Source organism: Rhipicephalus sanguineus, chromosome 7 (genome assembly GCF_013339695.2).
Source record: "Rhipicephalus sanguineus isolate Rsan-2018 chromosome 7, BIME_Rsan_1.4, whole genome shotgun sequence".
In the NCBI taxonomy this organism is placed as follows: domain Eukaryota; kingdom Metazoa; phylum Arthropoda; class Arachnida; order Ixodida; family Ixodidae; genus Rhipicephalus; species Rhipicephalus sanguineus.
The window spans coordinates 133,888,483-133,915,830 of NC_051182.1; the positions used below are offsets into that span (position 1 = coordinate 133,888,483).

The 27,348-nt window shown below is 46.3% G+C and overlaps 1 protein-coding gene across 1 annotated transcript; it reads left to right on the plus strand.

The window, feature by feature from the left end:
* Window positions 1-26,642, plus strand: LOC119399992 (VPS35 endosomal protein-sorting factor-like). The gene is made up of 21 exons (XM_037666899.2): window positions 1-273; window positions 1,993-2,089; window positions 3,044-3,166; window positions 3,683-3,848; window positions 5,347-5,420; window positions 6,166-6,294; window positions 6,995-7,079; window positions 8,567-8,644; window positions 9,498-9,642; window positions 10,473-10,566; window positions 10,645-10,722; window positions 11,556-11,837; window positions 15,143-15,259; window positions 16,151-16,204; window positions 17,159-17,635; window positions 19,328-19,405; window positions 21,302-21,416; window positions 22,117-22,446; window positions 24,031-24,149; window positions 24,910-25,056; window positions 26,177-26,642. The coding sequence occupies exons 1-21, from the start codon at window positions 260-262 to the stop codon at window positions 26,276-26,278; spliced, it is 2,904 nt and encodes a 967-aa protein (XP_037522827.1). The 5' UTR covers window positions 1-259; the 3' UTR covers window positions 26,279-26,642.
* The last annotated feature ends 706 nt before the right edge of the window (window positions 26,643-27,348 follow it).

A 27,348-nucleotide genomic window follows, 5' to 3' on the forward strand; every position in this document is an offset into this window, starting at 1 on the left:
GCGCGATTGAGGGGGAGGTGCGCCTCTCTGTGTGCTGAAGTGGTTTCTGTTTGCGTGCAACGTTCGAAGCCGGTAAACTACTTGCCGAGATTGTCGCTTGCTCGGGCGATTCGGCGTTCATCAACCTGTTCAACGGCGAGCGGATTTTCTGGACGAAGAGAGCGCAGCCTTTTAGACGAAGCCGATCTCTCCCAGCGCAGTGGCAGGGCGCTGCTGAAGTGTCGATGTGTGCGGCGCTTCATCGGTTTTTCGCACGGCTATGACAATAACTTGGTAAGTTTTTATTGCGTCAGAGTTGATCTGCTTTTACGCCTCTGTACTACACGTGTTAGTACAGCCGTCGAAGTTTCTTATTTCGATCGCACAACTCAGACCGACTGCAGTCGTTCGTATTATACCGGTGATCGTAATATCCGAGCTGAGATGCGGCGCTAGCAGAACAAGCAGTAACTTGAAGGCGCCTGTGTGTAACCATTGGTTACTCTCCTGTATAAATGGTAGCATATGGCCCATCTCTTCTGTGTAAGCACCTGTTGCTCTCAGCCACGCATTGATACCTTCAAAGCCCGGTGTCGCCACTTCAAGACGTCGAGAGGACATACAGCCGGCCAGTTCACCGTACCCTTCACTAAAGTTTGGTTTAAGTGTTCACGATAAGTCAATCGTACGATGTATGAAGCCGTTATTGCTGATATGTGTGGTTTAATTCACCCGAAACCAAACATGTAACTTGGACGCAAGCTGGTTTCTACTGGCTTTAACTAGTGTCAGTTTGATCGCAACTGCAAACATCCAGTAAGCACAAATATACCAGGATATACCATTATATGGAGAACTTCAAACCAAGTAGTGTGTGTTATCTTGTATAAAATCACGTATGCTATATGATGTGTGTGTGTGTGTGTGTACATTACCCCACAAAGTGAAACTCGTTCTGGGTGATGTGTTTGGAAAGGTGCAGCGTTCAGAGCATTTTTTAATGGACTTCCTAACAAAGGCAGGCATTTTGCCCCTCTTGGCAAGAGCTGCCAGACTTCTTCCCATTTCCCTCCCTGTCCATCACACAGTTGAACACCTCTGCAATGATATCACACGTACCACAAAGCCTTCCTTGTGTCCCAGCTATATTATGAGCGTTACGGTGTGCGATCCTCATAGCAAAGTGAGCTGTACAACAAAGTGACAAGAAATAATTGAACAGGAAATGTTGATGGAGCCAATGTTTCGATGAGAGGACTTGTCTTTGTCAGGGCTGCGAGTCTTTCTTTTTTTTTTTTAAATGTTGGCTCCGGCGGCATTCCCCCTTCCAGCGATTTCTCATGGCTTCACGCCTCCACTTTAACTTGGATCCTGCATAAAGCAAAAGCCTCATACGCATGAAAACACATGCAACGGAGATCACCGTCACTCAAGACATCACTCAGACAGCCAAACTCTATTCACATGACAGCTTTACGACAGATCTCCTGTGCTGCTGGCATGAGGCCCGGGTGGCTGCTTTGTGCCGAAACAGGTGTGATGCCTGCATTATGCAATGTAAAGCAATGTGTTTTGTTGTACGAAGTGAATGATAATATTTCTGAAGGTCTTGCATCAATTTTTTTTTCATCTGACGTGCATCAGCATTTGGTTTTCTGTTCACGTATCATTGAGTGACTTGGAGGACAACCAGTGGTACAAGTAGCTCTGGCTTCTTGCTGCTTATCACACACGGCACATCCGGGCAACGAGCAAGAAATTCTAGAATTCTAAAATCGAGCGACCGAGTGATTTTGACCAAGTGACACGTCATGCAAATGGCCTGTTTTGTCGCTTGTCGCTGTGACGAAGGAGACCCGTCGATGCATGTGGATTTTCGCACATATGGGGCATGTTCTGCGCACTTTGTTATGAAACACGTTTCACTTCGGTATGAGTTTTCACATGGAATAACAATAATAATTGCTGGATATTGGTACGATTTCACCGACACCTAACGCTCTTCTTCTTTAGGGAGAGCAGAGTCATCAACTATGAGACGGAGCGCAAGGAACGTCGAGGAACTCTGGAAGAGGTTACGGACCACCCACTGAGGACCAATGTCGTCACAGTAAGATGCGCATTTTCCTCAGTGAACTTGCCACGGTTGTCACAAATGCACAAGGGCTGTGACACAGGCCATGTCGTTTGCATTCGTTATCGGGAGAAAGATCGGTGGTGATTTTGCAGTAAACGCGAGAGAAATGCAATAGTATTACCTTTAGTTACCTCCGGTTACCTTTAACTAAATTTCTAGCCTGCATTAGCAAGCAAAGCTGTCGTGGTGGTACAGTGGTTATGGTGCTGGGCTGTTGACTGGAAAGATGCAGGTTCGATCTCCGCAGCGGTCACATTACGATGGAGGTGAAATGCTAGAGGCTCGTGTGCTTAGATTTAGGTGCAAGTCAAAGAAGCCCAGTTGGTTGAAGTTCCTGGAGCCGTCCACTATGGCGTGCCTCAGGATCATATTGTGGTTTCGGCATGTAAAATCCCAGAAATTGTTAATAATACATTAGCAAGCAATCCCGGTGTTGTTCGAGCGATTGCAGTAGGCTTCACATGTGCTCATACATTTTTTTTTCCTCACTTTGACACTTCTAATGCTAAAGCGCCAAAACAGTGCAGGCAACAGGACGAGTGAACAGATGAATCGGCCACTTGTTTCCTCTATTCAGTGGGCAAGGCCAGGGGCCCAGCAGTTGTGTCAGGCTCAACAAGCCTTGATCGAGCTCTTGTTTGTTCTCTTGATGTTTACATTGCTCATATTTATATGCTGGGCATTGAAGCAAGTTTGTGTTTGTGAAGACATGCTTGTCACTAGGAAAAAAACACCAAAGCTCTACAATGTCTATGCCACTGAAGTTGTTCTATCATGGACACTTGTGCTCTGACCATTGCGGTAAAGATTCGTGTATGCAATGTTTAGTCAAAGCAGGCAACATAGTGTCGCCAGACGGCAACGCAGACAACGCAGTTTTTAAAATATATTAACTGTGGTTTCGCATATGCCTTGTGGCATTTGCAGGAGCAGCGACGCCAGTCTTCGACAGAGCGATTGCGTCTGCCCACCACGTCATGGAGCGGCCCCGACCCTCTGTCCATCAGCGAGGGAGCTGATCCGCTTTCTGCCATGGCCAGCGAACAGCCGGTACATAAACAAAGCACTGCTCCTAGTTGCAGTCTCTTGCATGCTCTCAAGTCTCAAGGCATACAAGACTTCTTTTCTGTTTGTTGAAACAGTTTTAAAATGTCTCTTAAAGGGATGCCAAAGCAAAATATTTAACCAGCTTAAACTGATGACTTGTCAATTCAAAATGTTCTTTAGCATATGTTTTGTTTCCTGTGTCCATCTCTTGCATTGTTTGTTTCTAACCTTTTGTATTGTACATGAAGCCCCTTCTGCCTGAGCCAAATCATTGGTTTGCAGTATTTCGAAATGAATAAATAAAATAAAAATTCTATTTTCAGGAGTTTCACAGCGAGAGATTTATTATCAGAAGGGAAAACAAATGTCGAGGTTTGATTTCCTAAGGTCTAAGTCAGAACATTAGTATCCGTATGTGACGTTAAGGATTTCACGGTTATTCTTTTGTATATTTGTATACTATAATAAAAGGCACGTAAACCCCATTAATTTAATTGAAATTTTGTTAATGCCGTGCAGGATCTGGACGTGCCAAGTTCCTCTGTTGCCGAGGAGGGTCGTAGCCGGCAGGTGGTCTCGCCGCGCTTCGAGCCCTGGGAGAACAAGAAGGCTGGCATTCTGGCCAAGTACTCGACTGCCGAGAAGCTTTCCATTGCCACAAGCTTCCTCTCCGGTGGCGAGAAAGGTAATTGTGCTGTCCAGTCTACGTCGCAATCCGCGATGTATGTGTGCTGCTCTGCGTCACTTGCGAGTCGTAAAGGTCACAAAACAAGGTTGGTTGGGAATGACTGCTCCGATTAGTCAAAAAAGTGAATGTTCCAAATCAGTCCCGTGCTGCCCTGTTTTTTTTTAGTTCCGTGGCTTGAATCGTACTGAGCCGGTCAGCTGCATGGGATGTTGAAATACCACACGAAGGCAGGGATTCCGTGCTGGTGTATGCGCGTGGGCTACGCTCCGTGGTAATGCGTGGGATCGTTAACCGCCGCGAGAGTGCCTTAAAGAGGCCGCTGCCAAGCCGCCGCAGTCCCCCCTGAGGAAGGAACCGAGCTGGTTCCGAAACGTCGGGTTTTTGCGTGTTTTCGTAACTTTGGTTGGAGAATAAATATCAGTTATCTCAGTTGCCACCAGTCCCGCAAGTTGTTTTGGTGCGAAAGGTGGTAGCCCGCACATACTGGTGTGTACTTCAGTCACCGTGAGATGCTTCTTGGTTGCCGGTCGTGGTTGGTCACAAGACTTCTGTTCATGGGCTTCGGCAGGATTTTGTCTTGGGAGGTGCAAGCCCGTGTTGCACCGCAGATGGGGGTGGGGGAGAGCGCTGGTGTAGCTTGAGGGGGGTCAAGTGCCCCTTTCGCACCCCCCTTCGATGCCCATTAGTTGCTGGGGTGAGTACTCCCTAAAAAAAACTTTCACATTCGCTTCCCGCTCTGAGAAACTCATGCATCAGAGATCATGAAGGCATACAAGGAAATTCTCTCACCCTCATGATGCCTTAATAGTGTCCTTTGCAACTGACCAAAGACCACATGTAGTACTTTGTAGAGGCTTCAAAGGCACTTCTCTTGCTGCACCCAAGCCTTTTCGAATGCTTCACTATATTCAAGCTTAGTACCAACACTGTCTGCATTATAAGCAGTACACGTTCCCGTACATTGTAATGTGCTGGCTGTATTGACATGGCATCTCGCCGCGTATGTGTTTTGACAGCTTGGTAGGTCTGCATTCCTGGCTGTTCTAGTAAAACGGGGCATTTTGGCGTGGCATATCCAGTAGTAGTAACAGTAGTTAGCAATAACCTATCGTTGGCATTATACACCTGTTTTGAAACTTCGATGCAGGGTGCATTGCTTGATGTCTTTTGATCGATGTGTGATACTAATTATGTAATTACTCTTAGTCACCTCTGTATGAAAACCATTATGGGTTCTCTGGTTAACAGCTTTATTGTAGTGCACTGGATTGCCTGACACGTTGTGACTGTGCGACACCGCACATCTCCGTGTGTGACAGCGACAGTGCGGGACACCGACCCACACGGATAGCCTCTGTTCCTTCTTGCCACCTTTTTCTTTAACTTTTTTGCATATATCGAAATGGAGATATCCTCTCTTCATACAGTAACCATTCTGTCACGTTATCTCATCCCTCTCCCTGTCTCTGAGCTGTGTCTGACTGTGTCTGTGCAGTGGTGGTGAAGACACAGAGTTCCGTGACGGACAAGGTCAAGAACCGGCTCGAACAGCTGGACGACTTCGAAGAAGTGAGTCTCTCGTATCGCAAATGTGTGCTAGTCCACACCCCCGATGTTGGCACCAATACGAGCTTTGACCTCAGAGTGTACATTTGGCGCAGTCCCAACAGGTTTTTCGTACTTTTGTAGAAAGAAAAAAATTTTTAAAGCCGGGAATGCCCCCTAGTTTTCTTGCGGCAACCGTGAGCCAGTTTGTGTAGATTGTAAAAAAAGTGGTGCTGCATCCTGATGTGGAGCTTGTTTCTTTTTTTAGACATAGAAGCTTTTTTACATACATACATACACACACACACACACACATATGTGCATACATACATACATACATACATACATACATACATACATACATACATACATACATACATACATACATACATACATACATACATACATACATACATACATACATACATAATAGCAGCCCATGTGGACTGGGGCACCACCCGAGCAATGTTAGGCTCTCCCTTGAACAAAGGGAAACATTGAACGCTGGTTTCAGTAACACGCACCAAATGCCTCCGTACGTCCTTGTACTTTTGGGTTCCCTTAACTGCCTTTCTAATTTCAGGCGAAGCAGGCACATGTGTTAGGAAGCGTGATGCCAGGGTAGCTTATCACTGTGTGAGCTGTCTCGACGGATGTGGTTGTTTTCGGGTGATTCCACGTCTCATAGCAAGCCACATGGAGATGCGATCTAAAGTGTGGAGGCGTCAAAGCGTCGCCGTTTTGCCCTGAAGGTTCTCGCTCGACGCAGGGCTCGGTGCGGGAGATGTTGAACCTGTCGCAGCAGGAGTACACCACTCGCATCGAGGAGCTGCACCAGGCCCTACGCCAGGCGTGGGACCAAGACCAGCGTGTGCGTGCACTGAAGATTGCCATTCAGGTGATGTGGTTTGAAGGCTCTTACAGCTTCTTTAGTTTACCCTGTGCTGTCGTCGTTGTCGTAGTAGCAGTAGCAGTAGCAGTAGTAGTAGTAGTAGTAGTAGTAGTAGTAGTAGTAGTAGTAGTAGTAGTAGTAGTAGTAGTAGTAGTAGTAAGTCACGTGACCAGAGGGGGGAGTGCATATAACAAACAAATGATGACAATGATGCTGCTCAAAATATGTAAGTGTGCGTATTTCAAATCTAGCAGTGAATTTGCAACGCCACATGATCTCGCTTGCCCATCACATACTCGTGCGCTTACAGCTTCCCTGTTCAATGGTTTTTACGACGCGAAACTGGCCAAATTGCTTTTGAGCATCATGTGACCGCTGCAGATAGGTCTGTGTTCACCTGGCCAGCTTGCAGATGAGACGGGAAAGAAGTTTTGTGAATGTGATCCCAAATTTGCTCGCCTCATGGTAGCTCTATACATTCAAGTATACCATTATTAAGTGTGGTATTACCACATGAACATGGCTATATTGCTATTGAGATTTTGTGAAGTACTCATTCTGCGTGCAGCGGAAAGCTGGTACGAGGTGCTAGTCTCGCATTGTGCATTCAAATGTTGTGCTGAAGTATATACCTGTGTTCAATTATACATATGCACCGGGGTGTCAAAAGCAAACAGTATGCCTATGTATGTGCATATTGACGCAGTGCTCCAAACTTCTGGTGGACACGTCGGTGGTGCAGTTCTACCCGAGCAAGTTTGTCCTCATCACTGACATACTGGACAACTTTGGTGAGCCCTGGTGACGCAGCACCATAGCCCATGATTAGTGTTTTTTCTCTGTCAGCACCTGATTATTTAAGGTCACCGAGTCAGGAATTTTAGATACGCAATGGTTTCAAATTTTATTGAAAAAAGTCGCACCTCCCAGAAAAATAACTTTCTTATATCTGACAGTTATTATAAATATATATTCATTACACTGTAATAGCAGCAAGAGAGGTTTTTATGTTTGATTTGTTATTTGTTATATGCTATAATTATTTATATCTGTGTATGCTATGTCAAGGTTTTGCTGTATTTGATTTTTTTGTTGCATTGTAACTGATCGGCCAACATAAAAATTGGCCAGTGTTCCTTGGCACTTAAAAAATGTGTCCAAAGACTTGCAAACTTACAAACGCCGTCAGACGGGAATTTGCAGGTGGAAATAACCAATGTCGGATTGCTAAAGTAATCTGTATGCACAAAGAACTGCACTTCGCAGCAAGTGCTCAGCTGAAATTTGCTTCAGAAAAAAAAAACATTCAGGCACAGTTTGTCTCCAAATGCTGTGGATGTGATGCGATAGCATTTCTTGTTAAATATACAGAATTGTCTTCAGTGTCAGGCCTACTTCGCTGTCACACTCTCTGCATGATTGGCACGCCGACAATAAAAAGCCAGTTTTGGAGGTATTGCAATGGTGAACCGAAACTTTACCGTAGGGACCGACCGAGTAAGAACACCAAAGCAGAAATCCCAGCAAAGGAGCTGTACTCTTTATTATAGCAGCTTGATGACGTGTACACTCAAACCTCATTATAACAAAGTCAAATCTCTCACGAAAATAACTTCGTTATATCCGAAAATTCGTTATAAACGTTTATTTGTAACACTGTGTCTGTGACAAGACTATTCTTCATTTACTTCGTTATAACCGGTAATTTGTTATATCCGTGTTCGTTATATCGAGGTTTCAGTGTATTTCTCACACTGTGACGTGTATCTGTGTGGAGAACACTGTAGCTGCGCAGAGAACAAAGCTGGAAACCAGAGCATATGTCGAGGTAGCCCAGGTGGGGTAGTTCAAACATCCAGGTAGCTCAGATAACCAACGGGGCATATGCTGTGCTGTGAATGTAGCCTTTTTGGCTCACTGTCGAGTTTTCGGCTAGCTGACAGACAAATGATGACCACAACCTCGGCAAGAGCCCAGTGATGCTGTTGCATTAAAGGCATCGTCTAAATTGCTTCAAGGCAAAAACAGTGCACACTTCACGAAGGCAGACACAAGGAACGCTAAGCACAGATGCTGACCAACAACTGAAGTTTTATTGTTCGTACACAGCAGTAAATGTACAGCAGGTACCAACTACAACAGTTTAAATTGCAGCCAGAGTGTTCCTGTACTCCTGGCCCTCTGTACTCTCACCAGGTGGCGCTGTTAGCTCTCAGAGCAGTATATTACTATTGAAAGACATGTAAGATGTTGTGCTTGGTTGGTATTTCACGTACAGGCCAGCTGGTGTATCAGCGAATCCACTCCAAGGCTGAGTACCTCAAGCCTGGGAGCAAGGTGCCCGTCCCCCTTCCCGGTTAGTGACACTGTCTTTTGTTCGCGGCTTCGATGCTTTTCCAATAGAGGTGCGTAATTATTTGAAAATTTCGATATATAGAAGCGAGTGGTGTTCTGTTCAGTTCGAAGACCGAATCGAGTGGCCACAATTTGTAAACGTTGATATTTTTCAAACAGCTTGCAAGTAATTTGAAATGTTCGTGCGCCCAAATCAACACTAAATTTGTGCGCACTTATGATATATTTTATCCCTGCAAGCATGATAAAGTGCCTAAGAGTGAAACTGAATGTTTAGAATCTGCGCAGAGTTGAAGCAAATGGTGTTCTGTTTAGTTCGAAGACCGAATCGAATGGCCAGAATTCGTGAATGTTAATATTTTTGAAACAACTTGAAAATAATTTGAAATGTTTGTGCTCCCAAATAAACACTAAATTTGTGCGCACTTGTGATATATTTTATCCCTGCGAGCATGAAAAAGTTCCTAAGAGCAAAACTGAAATTTTAGAATCTACGTGGAGTTGTTGTGAAAAGTTCGCAAGAATAGCTGATTTTGACACCGAAACTGAAAAAAATACGCGCCATTACTGCTGGCCCGTAGTGGCACACGGATTCGCGGCATGGCTTCCAAGTCGAGGGGACGTTGAAACACCTTGAAAGTGGCGTGCCTGAAGCTATGTGATAACAACAAAATGCACAGGTCATCTGTTAAGGTGCTGCTTGAACGTTGACAACAGAAGAGGCATATCATCCCCAGCTTTGCAGACTTGCTGAGATTGCGTCAATGACACTATATACTATACTCACCCACAGTTAGTTCAGCCCAAGTGAAACTTCATTCTACTCGGCCTTTAAGAGTGGCACTCGCTCGCAGCGGACTTCACGCCAGACCAGGTGCCCGAGTCTGCCAAGGAGACGTGCCGCAACTGGTTCTTCAAGATAGCCTCGGTGCGGGAGCTCATACCTCGCTTCTACGTCGAGACGGCCATCCTCCGCTGCTGCAGCTTCCTCACCCGAAGGTCAGTCTTCGCCTCATGCGGACACTTCTGCTGGAAAACGAAATCCCGATCTCATCGCCACTTCTCTACTACAACATTCTATGTTGTTGCTTTGATTGCTATGCAGTTGAATATTGTTATAACGGAGTCATATACAAATACCTTCACTATATCCCATATTCATTTAGATGTGCGTCTCTTAAAGTATTAGTAGTGAGGCAGGTTTAGTTCTCCTGACCTCTGGCAAGGGTTTGCATAATTGATGATCGTTTTGGGTGAGGGGGCATGTCTTGCAGAAATGATGGAATGCCACTGTTTCTCATAGCGTGAAATTGTTCTCTTTTCTTTTGAGTACACAGCAACATTCAAACAAAAGACTGGGTTACATCCTTTTATACTCTTTAATGTGCATGGCCCTTAGGCAAACTGCAATCAAGGGGCGGGTTTGAAGCATGAAAATAAAATTGAAACAGGTGAGACAAACGTGTTCAAGTGTATGGTACACGGTAGAGTGCTCACGGATTGAAACACAACTTCAAAACTTTTAGCACAACGAACTGGTATGTGCAGTTGCTTGAGATAACTGCGTCATATCGCTACAAATTTGGCCGCTAAAGTGTTGGTTCTGATGTAGGTGTTCGAGTAAAAATTACGCCAGTATGACACAAACTCGACATGGTGGAAATGAAAGTATATGCATTACTTAGCTTTAAATTGTTGCGTTTCAGTCCGTGATGATTGTACACCTGCCCTCGTCCACCTCTCATGTCGAATCATCTCGAATAACGTCTGCGCCCCGTGTATTGAACGACAGGTTTGTGTCGTAAGTGCTGTGGTTCCTTTCTTTCCAGGGAATATTCAGGGGTGCTGCTTCGGTTGACGGGCACCATCTGTGGCATCGGCGATCCCCTTGTTGCCGCTTACGCACGGTGCTATCTCTGCAGGGTATGTTGCCGAGTCTGTGGCTTTGTCTCTGGCTCAAGATGGATTTTTTTTAATGCATCTTTATGGTTTTTCACTCAGGTTGGCATGTCGGTCGCCCCGGAGGTCCAGGAACATGTGCTCGAGAATTTTTGGCAATTCCTCCTCACATATCCTCAGGTAAGACGGTGGTTTCATTTCAGAAGCATGTGACATAGAGGCTTGTGTGAGGGCCACATGCCCAATGTGGCAGTTTGAAGTTCGGTGAATGACTATAGAATTTCAACTGAGAACAAAATTCGCGAATAGAAGTTTCAGTCTACGTACTCCAAGTAATTGTTGAAAATCAAGAAGGGAGCTGACAGATGGATACACGGAGTGGGATAGGTTTCAAACAGGAGAAAGTGCCTCACAAAAGGCTGGCCGATGTTTCGATAGGGGACCTATCTTTGTCAAAGGCGCCTTGTCATCCCTGGCGTGTTAGTTTTAAGGGGTTAGTGGTGACGTCATGTCCAGCGGTGGCACGTGTGTTGCTGTTGGTAATTTCTGCCTGGAAAGAGAGAAACTCGAAAGCAGAGGAGTGTAGCCCTTGCTTGAGGGTTTTTAAAGCAACAGGAATCTCTTGCCAAAAATGGCAAGAAAAATGATCTTTGAATGTGCCAGTAGACTGGAGCAGTGGTATTGTATAGATAGCAAAGACTAATAGGCAATGGTACAGCATGAATGAATGAACGAATGAATAAATAAATGATTGAATAAATGAATGAATAAATGAATTAATGTGTGAAGTCTACATGATTGTGTTAATGAAAGTCTGTAAAGTCCGAACAGTTCATAAAATCTTTTCTCATTATTAACAATAACGAGTTTGAATGAAGCTGTACTGCAAAAGTTTCGGTATGTTCCCTTTAGTTGTAGTTGTATCTTGAAACAAAAGTGCACTTTGATAGAGTACTTGTGAAAACTAATCGCGACACTCTGTTTGATCCTGGCAACACTGCTTCCTTGCGCAGCTTGAGCGTCCGGTGGTGCAGCAGCTGCTGCGGCAGCAGAAGCTGGACTTGTCCACCTACCTGACCCTGTACTGCCCGGCCCTGGACTGGATTCTGCAGTGCGTTGCCCACGGTGCATCCGAGAACCTACTGGACCAAGTGCTGGCAAGATGCAAGGCACAGTGCAACAGTGCCCTGCTGCTCAACTCCATCATGACCGCCTTCCGGCCCGAGTTTGTGGCCAATCGGGCCCTCGAGTTTGTCAGCCTCATGAGGGACTGCGACGACGCCTCGTTCCCCAAGGTGTGTAGGTCTGCGCCGCTCCCTGTGTTTTCTTTTTGATACTGGAATAGGTTTCTGTTGAAGGGGTGCCACCGGTCTTCGAAGCCGAGTTTACTCCACCGTACAAATCTCTTGTATACAGAGATGACTCTGAGCAAGTGTGAAGCTCAGTAAATGCTGATAAGATATTTTATTTTGATATGAAAGTCGACTTTCTCATGGTGTGCCTACTGACATCGACACTAGCGTGTCTCCATGCTACAGTACCAATTCTGGTGACTACGCATCACTATGGCTAGTTCCGATGGTGTCAGGTACCAAAACATACAAAATGGTGCGCTTGTGCATCACCAGTGCAGCCACGGAGTGGAGCGGCCGTAGAAACGTCAGGATGTCTTGGGCAAGCACGTCATGAGAAGCTGTTGGGTAACAGGTGTCTCATCTTGCGACTGCTTCTGCGCAGAGCTGATAGACGGAGCGATCAAGGCGACGATGAGTTAAGGCAAAGTTTATGTACATATAAACAGAGGCGTTACATATTTGGCGCTTGGGCCAACAGCTTATTGGGCTCGCACAGAGGTGCGACGATGACCTGGCATTTCTTCGTTCGCTGTCTCTCTCCGCGCAGCTTGGTTCTTTTATAGCCCTGGCCGAGCCCTTGCATCAGCCAGTAGTTCGAAGCCTCCAATCAGGAACCGCCGTTGGTCGCTGGCTCGAACCGGATCCGCGGGGGAGAGGGCCTGCCGCACGTTGCGAGAGAAATTTCCGTCGGTTGCGTCAGCGGCATCGCCGGGGATTGCGTAAGACTCCCGCCTCGTTGCATCAGCTGGTGTTGACGCTGGTTGCGTCAGCCGCATTGCCGGAGTTGCCGGGGATTGCGTAAGACTCCCGCCTCGTTGCATCAGCGGATGTTGACGCTGGTTGCGTCAGACGTTCTACCAGCTTGAATGCCTTGTCGAAGCAAGGAAGTTTGGGTTGGGAGCCCTGGCATAACAACGCTCATATCGTGTCGTGACGTCAGGGTACGGTAGGAACCAAAACTAGCTTTTAAAAACATGTTGTAATTAATTTTTCAGGGCACACCCATCTTCAGCAGATTTTCTAGGCTCATATGAGGGCTTTGCCTTTCATTAGGTGCAAAAAAAACGACAAAGGAAAATTTTCATGTCAGTACCCCTTTAACTCCCGTACAGTGTGTGAAGGCCTTTCATACGTGCATTCTAGCCAAAGCCACATTTCGTGCTCTATGCTCAAGACTGTCTGAATGTGTCGAGACGACAACCGTAACATGACGGCTGGTCATCCGTATCTGTAAAGACTCGCAGGGTCCCTATGCATTCGCCTAGGATGCCTCGAAGGCAAAATCTCCCCATTGTGACCTCTGAGATTAGCAATGCTCATGGCTGCTGGTGTTGCGCCGATCACCAGACGCTCGTGCTTTCTGCTTAGATGCTGTTTGAAGTCTCTTAATTATAAAGTTTGACAACGAACACTGCTACTTCGCCAGTAGCATCTGTTCAGTAGTAGCATGCTTTTTCTGCTCATTTACATTTACATGGTAAAACCTCAACATAAAGCATACTCATACACTCAAACCTGGATATAACGAATTATCGGTTATAACGAAGTAAAGGAAAAATAGTCCTGTCATTAGATACAGTGTTTTGAATGCATGTTTAAAACAAATTTTCGGATACAGCATAGACCGCTTATAACGTAAGTCGCCGGAGTCGCGAATATCCGCACTATAAGCGGTACCGCACTATAACCAAAACAACATTTTTGAAAGGTTGCACGTGTACAAAACATGACCAACAGGCAGGCGCGCGATTCCGACTATCGCGGCATGCGACTGGGGCGTAAGTTTGCATCTGCTTACATTTGAAAATGTTGAACTGTTAGCGTCCGCGGACCTGCGGTGCCGACATAACGAACGCGGAAAAAATGCGCCGTCACGGGAAGTCGCCGCGGTAACACACTGCGCGTCCGCGATGTCGAAAACGGTGGCGACCACAAACCACCACTCGAGTGTTTCACACGCACGCCCGCGTTTTCGTAAAAGATGTAAGTCACCCCTTCTAAATGCAACAATTGCAAAATGTTTCATTGACTCGGCACCAAACCGCAACTTCTGTAGTCCGCGGCCGCCGACATGGCAGCTAGCGCTCGTTAGGCCTAGCGTGCGCGTTGCAACTTGGCATGCCACCGCGAGAAGCTTGCCCTAGGCAACACGGAGATCGGGAGTAGAAGAGATCGCACTCGCGAGCTAAACCGAGGGCATCACGCGTGAAACGAAGTTTCGGTTCGCGATCGGGAGAACAGCCGCGGCAACTATCCCGAAAAAGTCTCTCAAGCTTGTAAGTCCGCCTGTTGGTGGCAAAGGCGAAAGCTCAATCGCGTCTCAAAGCATTGTTACTTGCGGGGGAATCGAGGTTGCACGCGCGATATCTGCGCTCTACGACGAAGCAACGACGAAGCGCGCATGTCAAGCGGCCGAAGGGGGCAAAGGCTTCTCCGTCGGCCGCGCAACCGCTCCCCCTCCTCACACCACGCACCTGCGCCGGGCCGCTGTCCCCCACAGCCATCCCTTTTTTTTTTTTCTTCCCCCGCTCCTTGTTCGTTCATTCGGCGTCCCCTCCTCCTTTGTAATGCCGTCGCCGCTCTCTCCCCCGCCGGCGCATCTCCGCTGAGAAGCACGCTCGCACCCTCGCATCTCTGAGAATGTTCCGGCAGCCGCATTATAACCGGTCTTTCATCTCGGGGGTCTTCACAATAAGCGGTATGCGTATTCATTCGGCGTCCCCTTCTCCTTTGTAATGCCGTCGCCGCTCTCTCCCCCGCCGGCGCATCTCCGCTGAGAAGCATGCTCGCACCCTCGCATCTCTGAGAATGTTCCGGCAGCCGCATTATAACCGGTCTTTCATCTCGGGGGTCTGCACAATAAGCGGTATGCGTATACATGGAGTTCTATGGGAGAGTAAACGGGAGTCAGAAAAAACCGCATTATAGCCGGTACTGCACTGTAAGCGGTTACGTTATAAGTGGTCTGAGCTGTATTACGTATTTTCGTGTCAGATGCGACTTTGTTATAATGAGGTTATAGTGTATAACAAATTATTGGTTACAATGAAGTAAGTTAGGAATAGTCCTGACATTAACACACTGCTCCAAACATGCATTTATAACCAATTCTTGGATATAACGAGTGTACATTTGTGTCAGACGTGACTGTTACGAGGTTTATCTGTACCATAAGTTAACCAGTTCAGCCAAAATAAAATTTAGCCCCATTTGACCTTAATCGTGCATTCTTTTCATGTTGGCAGCATGTGCTTCTGCGCACGCTGGGGCTGTGCCTAGTGTTGGCCAACCCACCCGAGGACCAGCGACGACAAGTGCTCAGCCAGGCATGGAAGGCCATCGCCAAGCTGCGCAGCCCTGCCGTAAGTTGTCGGCACCGGCGCCAACGTGTATCTTCCGCACTGACTGCTTCATCGTCATTACGTTATTGGCACGATACACAAAAACTTTTTTGATATGTTTCCTGTTCACTATGTTTTCTCAGTGCCTGCACTTTGAGATGCCAATCCCATTTCGGACTGATTTCCAACAATTGTTATGAGATGATGTCATGTTCTCCCAGAGCATGTGTTATTTTCTGTGGTCTCCTAAGAAACTTAACAATGAAGTCCTACTGTGCCATGCACAGTTCTAATAGGAAATTTTAAAGCGACTACATGCTTTGCTGCTTGGTCTTTGCTGAGGTTCCTGTTGAACTTTTGTCGTCGTCACTTCCGGTCTTTACTTCAGTGTCTGCATGAGTCATTTACAGGAACTCCACCTTAGAGTCTAGCAGTCAAGCTAGTCATCACTCACAGAGCAGCCTTGTGACTTTTGATGAGGACTACCTGCATTACACACAACACCCCAACATTTTTTCGATCACACAAACCATAAAATCAGGTTTAATGAAAACGGGCTTCTTGCACGTACAATTTAGTCTTCTCAAATTTTCAACAAAGGCAGTGCCACAAATTTTCATGTCAACATTCATCGTAGAAAACTCTGTGCTGTGATCCTGGAGGCGTTGTCACTCTCCTTTACGTTATCTGCAGGTGGCAATTCAGGGACTAAGTGTGAACTATGCCCTTTGGTGTGCACAGAAAGAGACAAAAGAGGGTCATCCAAGAACACTACTAATTGAGAAACTTGTCAGGGACCTAGAAGTTTCAATCTAAATTACAATTATTAGGTGCCCTGGCTGTTTTAATAAAAAATACCAAACCATGCTTCTACTGCTGCCATGTGTTGACGAGAGTGACATTTGATTGCAGGACTATCTGAGCTGCGTGGAGGTCTGGATCGAGTTCCCCTGCAAACACTTCACGGTGAGCGTGCACAGTTTTGGAAACACTGTTTTGATGGTCACTTAGCCTTCTTGTCACTCAGCTTAGGAAAGCTTGGGCACTTCTCAGCACATGTGAGCACAATTGAAATCAGTGGAGTAGGCTGGAATGCAATTGGATCTGTGTAGAACAAGCTTCAAAAGTATAACAGAATGCCCTGTGTAACGTATTAACAATGCAGCTGTTCTAAGACTAGCCTGCGTCGTCTGCATGCCTGTCTGGTGTCACGCTGGGGCAGGTTCCCCGCCTCACCACTAGGGGCATTCATTATGATGATGACGACGATGCACGTGACCTCGCTAGCCAATCACATACACTTGCGCATGTCCGACGGTTTTTACGGCGTGGAACTGGCTTAGTTTTTTTTAACTTTTTGAAAATTCATGTTAGCCCTTTGCGGTCTAAAACCTTTATTCATCTTCTGCTCGTTCTGGTCTGAAACTAAAAGACTGAAAGCTCAAGTAAAAGAAGTTTTCTCGCTCTTTTACAGATGGCGCATAACGTAGTGAGAAAACGCGTGTGTGAATAAGCTGCGAAAGAACTTGTCCAGCAGTGCCCAACCACGGACCGCTGCGGCCGTGTTGTGTTGTCCGGCAGGGCCCTACAACGGGCTGCAAAGGGTTAAATGTCACAACAATGAAGTGTGTTACCTTCAAGCTCAATGGTCGAGGACACTGCCCCTATGTCATGAGCTCTATCTGACAGTCAACCCTGTTGTGCACATGACGTGGTAGCGTAGTGGCTGAGGTGGTCACAAAGTGGGGATGAAATGTCACGATCGGGATGAAATGCAAGAACACGCATGTACGTATAGGTTTAGGCTTGCGTTTGAAAATTCTGAGGTGGTCCAAATTAATTCAGAGTTCCTCACTAGTGTGCCTCGTAATCCTATCGTGGTGTTGGCATGTAAAACAGTGCATCTTAAATGCTAACCAGGTGCGCGAGGTGGACGCTCTGCTGGGCGCCTTGGTACGCCAGCTCGTGCCCGACCGAGCGTACGAGCAGCACCCCCAGCAGCTGGCTCGCGTGGTCGAGCGTCTGCTGCAGCACGTCACCGACTTCGGCCGGCTCTGCGCCATGGAGCACTTCCTGCCCCTGCTGGACCTGCTGCCCCGCGAGGGGGACGCCCGGGTCCGCGGCTGCAAGGCCGTCATGGCCGCCTTCCTGGCCCAACAGAAGGAGCCCACCCGCGACCCCCTCGTGCTGCACGCGCTGATGCACGTAGGGCAGGCCCTGCACGCCTCGCTCAACGCGCTCGCCCTGGAGGACGAGCGGCGCCACATCGGCCAGCTTCTCTGCGGATTCCTGCAGAGGGTCGGCTTCGGCCGAGACTTCGAGCAGCAGCTGGCCTTCTACGTGGACGCCCGGGCCGCGTTCAGTGCGCTTGACCCCGTGCTTGTGCAGTTGGTGCAGGTACTTGTTTTGCCCATCATAAAGGCGCGTTTACACTAGAGCGACACGACACAGATTCCAGTCTGCCGACTGTCGCCGAGAGTGTCTTTTGTCGTGTCGTCATCCTATTTACACTGCAACGACGCCAACAGTCGGCCGACTGTTGGCGTCACTGCAGTGTAAATAGGACAACAACACGACAAAAGACACTCCCGGCGACAGTCGGCAGACCGAAATCGGTGTCCTGTCGCTCTAGTGTAAACACGCCTCAAGTAAAGTCGATGCTCTAAAGACAGTTGCGGCCTTTTGGGGCATCCTTTGTCACATGGCACTACAGTTGAACCCTGCAATAACAAAATCAGCAGGGAAACTAAAAAATTTCGTTATCGCGAGGATTGCCTTATCGCACACTAATGCAGTACAAACAGGGAAACGATCAGAAAAACTAAATTTTACTGCCAAAGGTCAATTAGCTTGCCTTGTCAACCCTTGCCATGTAGAAAACGCATATATCTTCTTTTGCAACGCAGCAAGTTGTCCATAGTGATGTCGCATTGTGTTCTGTGCATTCCGAGGCACTTGGCTGCTTCCAGCACTGGGCCGATTTTGTAAACAAAGATGGCAACGTCCATGCAAGCTCAATATTGTAGTACTTTATGCAGCTTAAGTGTGATGCAAAGAGATCTGACCGCATTTCAGAGTATGCTGACCTTGAGTGAGCAGATAATGTGTGGGGAAATGCCCTGTAAATTCTTGTTGTTGCGAGATTGGGGGTTAGCAACATTTTGTTGGTGAGAAATGTGAGATGCATTGAATTCTATGGGCGCTCACTGGGGATAGGAAAATATTTTGTCCTCCTTTGTGTTTGAGCAGCGTGCTTTAAGCATCGAGCTGTGACAGTTGTTAGTTTGTGCTCATCCTGTGTGTGTTCTTTCCGTGCTTCCTTTCTGCTTGAGCAGCGCGTTGCAAGTTTCCAGCTGCTTGCCGTTCTTCGCGTGACATTACAATTTGTTGCTGTAGCATTCATTCCTTCATCCTCGTGGTGAAACAATGCACAACAAATGCTCAACTACGTCTGTGAAGACACGTTTCATTTTTGTGTTATACCGATTCCTATGACTGAAGGATCAGCCATGTTTTTTACTAAGTGAATTTGTACGTGGCACCAGTGTCATACTGGCAAGAAATATGATTTGTAAATTAGATTTGATGTCTATGTTCGCTGTCAAATCTAATTAAAACGTCATTTTGTCCTATAGTATGATATGTACATGTGTGTGGGTCACTGTGCATTCCAAACTAACTGTTGCAGTCACTGTAGGCTCAAGAATTTACAACAATGTTCATAGCATGTGCCGATTATGCATGTCTCTTTTGCTGTAAGATTGATCACAATGATCAAGAAATTTTGGACACAATAGGCACACCTTGTACCTCATAACAGTGAAAACCTGGAGAGCATAGTCACCAGTATGCACATCAGTATTAACAAGGGATGCTAGAAAAGAAAGCAATAATTACCATCGGTGACAAGGTGGCCGCATTTTTTATTGTTGGAACGAAATGCAAGAATGTTTGTACGTGTTTAGATTTGTATCCACGTTAAGTAAATTCAGGTAGTTAGAAGTAACTTGCAGTTTCCTGACACCGTGTTATCTATCAGTCAGTGTCTTTTGGCACGTTAACAACCCGGAATTGAATCGACTTGTGCAGGACGTAAACCTGCTGGCCATGCGCACCCGCCAAGTTGTCAAGGGCCATCACACCCGCAAGACGGCTGCCTTTGTTCGGGTGCGACACTCTCTCTTGGTCTATTGTTTTTTTGTGTGTGTGCCCGGCTCACAAGGTACATTTACCATTGCTGACAAGCTGAACATATCAGCCTGCTAAGTTGGGAAAGGGACATGATGGAGCAGCTCACAAAGGCAATTAACAGATGGGAAGTATTTGTGTCTTAGAATGAAGCACATCTAAATCTGGTATCATGATGAACTAGCTGGTTTGTCTAGTAACAGTAGTTTGATTCGTGAAGTAGTTAACATATCCAAATGAAGGTACCATGAAGTTACGTGGTAAGGGGGGACACTGCTCTTAAAATTTTTTGCTCATTTCTTGATCGATTTTGATGATACTTGGTGAGTTTATGTATATTTGTGTGCTGATTTCAAATATGCAATTGTTTTTCTAGTATAACCAGTAGTTTTTAAAATACAATATATTTCATGTGCCTTTTGGGGAGGAAGATTTTTCTTCAACAGAGAGAGTTACAAAGTAAATCAGCATATCACAATAACCTGTAATCAGAACTGAGTGCAATGCAACAAAAATAGATGTTCTAACCCCATTAGAACAAAAGTTACAATATGTTGAACATTCACGAGTGCGTCAATTTCAAGCTGCGATTTCCTTCGCGAATGTTCAACATACCATAACTTTTGTTCTAATAGGCTTAGAACATCAGTTTTTGTTTCATTGCACTCAGTTCTGATTACAGGTTATTGTGATATGCTGATTTACTTTGTAACTCTCTCTGTTGAAGAAAAATCTTCCTCCCCAAAAGGCACATGAAATATATTGTATTTTAAAAACTACCGGTTATACCAGAAAGACAATTGCATATTTGAAATCAGCACACAAATATACATACACTCACCAAGTATCATAAAAATCGATCATGAAATGAGAATTCAAGCAGGCTTGTCATCTGTAGTGGGAAAACATGCGTGCTTAAATCGTGCGACTTGCAAAAGAAAAGTCCACCGTATGATGATGTGGTAAACGCCACTTGTGTTGCATGCAGCTGTAGAACACATTGCAGTAAGGTAGAGAGGCGGGCGAGTTGGAAACGATGCATACTAGGAAAAGTCAACATGAAAACGACGGAGACACAAGAAGAGAAGGACACGTGGCGAAACCTTCTGGAAAGGCTCCTGCTGGCAAACGCCAAAAAAAAGTTGACGTTAATTGCATAAATTTGTTTATGCTAACAGTATCTTGGCAGTAAATAGATTCCCCACAAACGAAATCAACTTTTCAATATATTTCCGAAACACTAGGCAAATAATAGTGCGAGTATTACATTAAACTAGCGAGACAATAAATTCTACCTCCCTGTTGAATTTGTACAAGAGCAGTCGAGCAGTAAGTGCAAAATATTTTTAAAAACACGTTTAGGTGAAATATGCATGTTCCTGTGTCTGAGGAAAAAAAATGCGGAGCATTTTGAGGAAAACGTCAGTCGTCCGGAGTGTTGTCGTGGAGTGATGCCTTATCCAGTGCTGTGCTTTTTGTGCTTGCTCACTGGGTCACGCTGACGGTCTACCTGTCAGTCTGGCCAATGAGCAAGCACAAAAAGCATAAAAGGCATTAGCATCGAAAAAGGCATCGCTCTGTGGTATCGCCCCAAGGCCTGTCTTTCAGAAAAACACTTATTCTCAAACAAGCCTCGACTTCATTTCTCACTCGACCAAGTCGAGCACAGCGCTGCTGTTCAACTGAAAACAACACTGCACTTCCCAAGAATTTCTGCCGACTATCACTCGTGCGAAGTGGCCACCTCGGCCGTTGGGTGTTGCCGCAGTTGATTTTTCTGGTGTCGAGGTGAAGCATTAGGGAGAGGTTTCAGCCTTGTCATTTGTACTATTACTGCTCTTGCACTTAGCCTCACTGCCCTGCTCACACCCGCAGGCGTGTGCAGCCTACTGCTTCATCACCATCCCGTCCCTGAGCAGCGTACAGTCACGGCTCGAGCTCTACCTGCTGTCGGGACAGACAGCGTATCTCAACCAGTGCCTCTCGCAAGGTGACCAGACTTTTTCTTACAAGCTGTATGACATTTTTTCACTTTTGACGTTTTCTTCAAAGACTGTCGTCTTGGGCCCCTTCCACCAGCTGTATGGGGCCGTGTATGATGACCAGAAGTGTCAGTCAAGGGGATGGCAAGTTCACATTTTGGGTGGCGAGTTCTTTCATTCGAGGGATTATACTCCGTTTCATACTTCAGGTGCAATGCTATCGAAGCTAGCGAGACTTGTTGCAGTAGATGCGTTTGCACCAAGAAAGAGTTCAAATATTTTACCACCCGTACTGTGATGTTTTTTCTTCCTTTTTAGACAGAGTAATAAATGAAGGTGCTTTGTGCCTTAGAAATAAACAAACCCCACTATTTATACGGTTGTCCATAGGTTGTTCTGGATTGCTTAGTGTCCTGTTGTTTTATCGTAGATTCCATGATTAGTTTCGGTAGCGCCCAGCTGGAGCCAGTCGCAGAGGCTACGCTTAGAATGACAAAATCCAAATGCGAGACGCATGGACTGGCACATTTTGCTGACTGAACTTCTTGCATAGCTTCCACAGCATTGCACCTGATGTATGAAACGGAGTATAGCATCTTTGGATCTGACATAAACCAATATTTTTAACGTTGAAGATCGTTGGAAGAGACCTTAGTCCCACGGTGACAGCGTATGTGAAATGGGCTGATGTTAGCGATATCCTTGCAGGCGATGCGTTCCTGCAAGCGGCCATCGAGCTCCTTCCGGAGCTGCCGCCCTTTGTGGAGCCCGAGGGTGGCACGGTGGTGCAGCGGACCAGCACCGAGCCGTTCCTCGTGTCGTACGCAAGCAGCCTGCTGTCGACGCTGCTGGTGGTGCCGGACCATCCGGAGCACGAGCCACTGCGGCTGCTGCGTGGACTGCTGCAGGTGCTGCACGAGCGGCCGGCCTCCACGTGGACCAGCTCGGGGGGCGACGGACGGGCACGCATCTTCCTCAATGCACTCAACCTACTCGTGGCGCTGGGGCAGGAGCACTACCTCTATCACTTGGACAAAGGTGCGTCGTGTATGTGGACGTATGTGCGTATATGTGGGCTTATATGCACCAATATGTGGACGTATATGTAATGTGTACTGGAATGAGGGAGTGGGTCCACAGAAAGCTCAGCGCTGGGGCATTTCCTAAATGAAAATCTAGCCGACACCACTCTCCCTTTAACTTGAAGGTTACCATAGTTACCGCTGTTGGTTGCCATGGTTATGGCCGCTGGCAGCAGCCTGAAAGTCCTGTGTCAAGCATAGCCGCACAGTATTGCTGCAGCATTCATTCAAGACCGTGGACAGCGTCACATCGCGTTTCAGGAATAATTCGACTAAAGGAAGGCAACACGTTTATCTTGCTAAATGCCCTGCTCATAGCTAATAACGACTGTGTTATACCCCTGTCACACGGCACATGTAATGTCATTCGCTGCGAATGACATTCAAAACGAATGTCATTGCGATCTTGCGTTCCGGGTCTACACGGCCATATGAAATGACATTCGCAATTGATGTCAATGTTTATCGGCAGGCGACAACAAATTGTGCTCTTAATTTACATATTTTTTATTGCTTCCGGGATTCGCATCCATGGCTCGCAGATAAGTATCCAACACGTGCGTGCTACTATCGCTACGGCTACCGCGGCGTCGCTTCACAAAAACAACATTGAGCGTTTGTAAACATTGCAACATGGCTGACAGGAGGTGGCGCTAGCGTCAAGTCGGAGTGTGGGAAAAAGAATATAGCTGCACAAATTGTTTCCAACATCGCGTTGTACGTAAAAAAGTTACCGAAAAGTTAACAACAACCTTTAACAATAACGTTAACATCATTTATATGTTGCTTTAACATGCTTTAAGATGTCGATGTCGCAATCTTTTGCCAAGCGTCTGTTGACGAGAGTACACATGTCGCGCCTGAATGAGTTCGGTGAACTCATTCAACGGGCGAATGCCATTAGGTGTGAACGTCATTCGCTATGCCCGTGTAGCAGCAACAAAAAATGGCATTAACACCTAATGACATTCGCTGCGAATGACATTACATGCGCCGTGTGACAGGGGTATTACCTTTATTCCGTTTCATTGGTTTTTCGCACTAACAAAGTTAAAAGAAAGAAGCTAGTGAACAAATGGTAAAAACAATGCTTGAGTAGCAGTGCGTCGAAAAGACGATGCCGTGTTGAGCAGACGATAGTTTGACGCCCTCACCAGAGCTCCACGCACCCAACCACTGGAGCAGACCGGAGCTTCAGGTGAAGGTGGCTGCAGCGCCATCACAAATTTTCAGTGTTCTTCGCTTCACTCTCGCACCTTGCCCCTGGCTCCAGTGTACCCACTCCCCCATTCTAGTACACTCTAGTATACGCATATATGTGGACGTATAAGCATTGTTTAGTGAACGCGGTTCCACTGTGATTCGAGCGGGCGAACGCACAAGCTGCCGAACGAGTCGGTGCGTTTGTGAGTTGCTGTTAACTGTGCAAATGAGTTGAATGTGTGTGTGTGAGTGAGTGAGTGTGTTGTCTACCAGTGTGCGCGAACAAGCTCTCTAACGTCTGGTGCATCTTGCATGCCCCCTACACTCAACTTCGCAGTGGACTCCAACGACGCACTGTACGGTGGCGACCCAAAGTTCCGGGCTCAGTTGGAGCAGCTGTGCACCAGTGTGCTGGATCAGCTGCTCTCACACCTGCGTGCACTTGGTGAATCTGGGGTGAGTGCTCCGTATCTTTGTTGGACCGGGTTTCGTAAATTTACCGGATGTCTCGTGAAGTGCGTTAGCCTTAAAACTCACGCATTGCGAGTGTCAAGCCACACAAACTGCAAATGACACACAAATTCATGGTTAAAGAAACAGATCATGCTATGAAATGGCCATGAATGACAGCCAGCATGCATGAAAACAAGACAGAAGTGATATAAAAGTCGACATAGAACTGTCGCTGGAGCCAATGTTTTGAGAAGAGGACTTGTTTTCATTGGATGCTGCCCCAACAAAGACAAGTCTTCATGTCGAAATGTTGGCTTCAGTGTCTTTGTTTATATATATTACCAATGCCATTGCTTTGCAGACTGTTGCTTCATGTTCTTTTGTTTTTATTTATGTTTAGCGGTATTCATTACGTCACTTGTGACCTTTACTATGCTATTGTTTTTTGCTTTGAGTCTATGTGTTTACGCATGTCCTCTAATTAGTTTTACATTGGTGTACTGAGCTTGTGTTGTGCTGTATTTCTGCTCCCGTTCCTGCCTAAGGCCTCCAAAGTAGGCCGGCAGTATGTAACAAAATAATCAATAATAATAATTCTTTGTTGAACGATTTCTCATCTGGCTAGCATGATACAGTTTCTAGCTTCCACTTGAGGCTGCTAGAGGGCACTGGTGTTTCAATTTAGTCACAGCTCCCACGTTTGAGAGTACGCTTGTTCACACCCTTGCAGTTTGAAACAGTGTGGAGTCTAACGCTCTTACAGCACGTGGAGCGGCAAGCGCGTCTGGCCCTGGAACTTCTGCAGAGGCTGGTGATCGGAGCAAACTTGGAGAGACGGCCCCTGTTCTCCCTGGCGGTCAGCCTGTGGGGCCTGGCCCACCGAAATGCTGCCCTTGATCACCGCGCTTCAGTCAGTGCCAACTTTCCGTCGACATTTGCTTTCTCATCGTGTTATCGCTAATGTAGTGCAACGTTGTCTGCAATGCCTCGCGTTGATCACGTGTTTCAGATGGCTGCAACGCTGTGTAGATTTTATAAATCTTGGCTAGCTGCAGTTATATAAACTATCACGTCCACGTTGTCTGCAATCTCCAAATGCAGGCTTTCTGTGTGGTACAAAGTTCTGTTGCAATTGGCTTTTTGAGCCTCGTTTATAAGAGTGTTGCATCTGACATGAAATTATGTTCGCTGTATAAAATTCCGTATGTACATGATTCTAATGCACACCTTTTATGAATAAAAAGTGTGTTCATATTTGCACGGGCATTACAATCATACCTAATTCCACTCAAAATCAAGAACAAAAGCGATTCTTACCAAAATGTAAAAGCTTCGATGCAAGATAGCTATCCACACTGCCATCGAACGGATTGTAAAGGCCTTTATTGGACGCTGGCGCAAGAATCAACTGGTAGCTCAACCAACGGCTCAATTCACGGACTCTGAGCACAAGCGGCATCCATGAGCACTGCACGGTAGGGACAGACCCAGTGCCCGAGAGGATGGCCCACAATAGTGTTACTCTCCGCTATAAAATGTCTTTTTTTTTTCTGCCTTAGCTTGTTTGCCAGTTTCTAGTTTGCTGCATGTGTGGCATTCCTCTAGCATTAGATGGAATTTAAGATCACGTTCCGCAGTCAATACAAAGTGAATAGGGGATGTCAGACTCTGATAGTGACTAGCCACTAAGATACAGCTGTGTGCATGCATGTGTGTCTGTTCCATAAAATCATTTCAACACGGCTCGTGTCGACTTCTGTTTCGTTACTTCGTAGGTGTGATAGAATTGGCACCAAGCTACATTTTCTGGATATCTGTGCGGTAATATAACTGTATGTTACAATAGGGGGCGCAGTAAAATCATGCAAATATGGTATTTGTTGTAAGGTTAAATGCATAACATGTGCATGCAAGCGTGTTCGCCTTGTTTGTCTGATAAAGTGTTAAAATCAATGTTCAGCAGCATCTCTCACTGTACCTCGTAAAAATGTCAGAATCCACCATCCAATTAATGCCCTCTCTTGTTTCAGGTGCGCTGTCTGGAGTTTGTCAAGAAGCGAGCCAGCAGGGCTGGAAACAAGGGCCCTTACGCTGAGCTAGCCATCAAGTTGCAGATCCCTTCGCCAGTCTGAGCCCCCGCCCCATCTCCGCATTCTGCTTTCAGAGCCAATTGTGCAGTCTCTGCAGACCCGGCGAGGTCGAAGCTACTCACGGCAAATGAGTCATCCTCCCGCAGCTTGAGCAAGGAGAGTTTCGCATGAACCATAGTAGAAACCCCCCTGCTTATATAAAAAAGCGTCTAAAGACAGAAACGCGAAGATAATGTGTTGTCCTGAAAGACGTACAATCGAAACGGAGAGATCGTGACGTTGTTCACTTCGATCGTACGATCCCAGAAATAAATTGGGAACGAGGTTTCTGTTGTACGAAGTCTATGAACTGCTGTGGCCACATTGGTGGCGTTTTGGCAGGAGATTGGAAAATAAACGTGTACAACAGACCTACTTGGTTTCTTGTGTCGTTCAAGGTGTGAACTCTGTAATACTCTTGCAACGAGATGAAAAGATGAGCGACTTGCTTGCATTTCAGACATAAGCATAAAAAAAAGTGAAAAGCAGGTTAGCATGCCTAAACAGGGGCAGCACTTCGATGCTAAGTGAAGCATCCCACTTCTATTTAAAAGTATTGGAGCAATATTTAGAATACTTGAGCAATATTTGAGCAATATTGAGAACCTTACATTTTATGCCAAGCGCGGCGCAAGAGTTTTGACAGGTCGCGAGTAAAAAGGATACGGTATACAGCGTTGGCGACAGTCAGCGGCGTGAACACGAACAGTACCGAAAGTCACATGACCTCACACACACACATCACATGATGCCAAAAGCAAGATTTCACGCGATGTCATGTTATAACATCGTCAATCACTATGTTGTGATGTCATCCGCTGATGTAATCACAACACTGTCATAGGCCAATCCCGGGGCTTGTGCAACACTGAATGAGGTGCTGAAAATTTCAGAGGGGACGGGTACAGTGCAGTCGACTAAGAACATTGAAGTGACTGAGTGTTTCACAAAGGTATACACTATCGCTTGTGCTCTACTTAGCGTGAACTAAAAGGACTCTTACTTTTTGAGTCTGTTATTAGAGCAACTGTCACAATGTGAACTCCTACAAGGCAAACAGGGTGGATATTAAG

Bases quoted from the DNA above. Each gene is read 5' to 3' on its own strand.
- LOC119399992 (XM_037666899.2), top strand. The intron at 3,167-3,682 runs GTACATAAACAA...AATGCCGTGCAG, and splicing joins CCATGGCCAGCGAACAGCCG to GATCTGGACGTGCCAAGTTC. The intron at 22,447-24,030 runs GTGCGTCGTGTA...TCAACTTCGCAG, and splicing joins CCTCTATCACTTGGACAAAG to TGGACTCCAACGACGCACTG.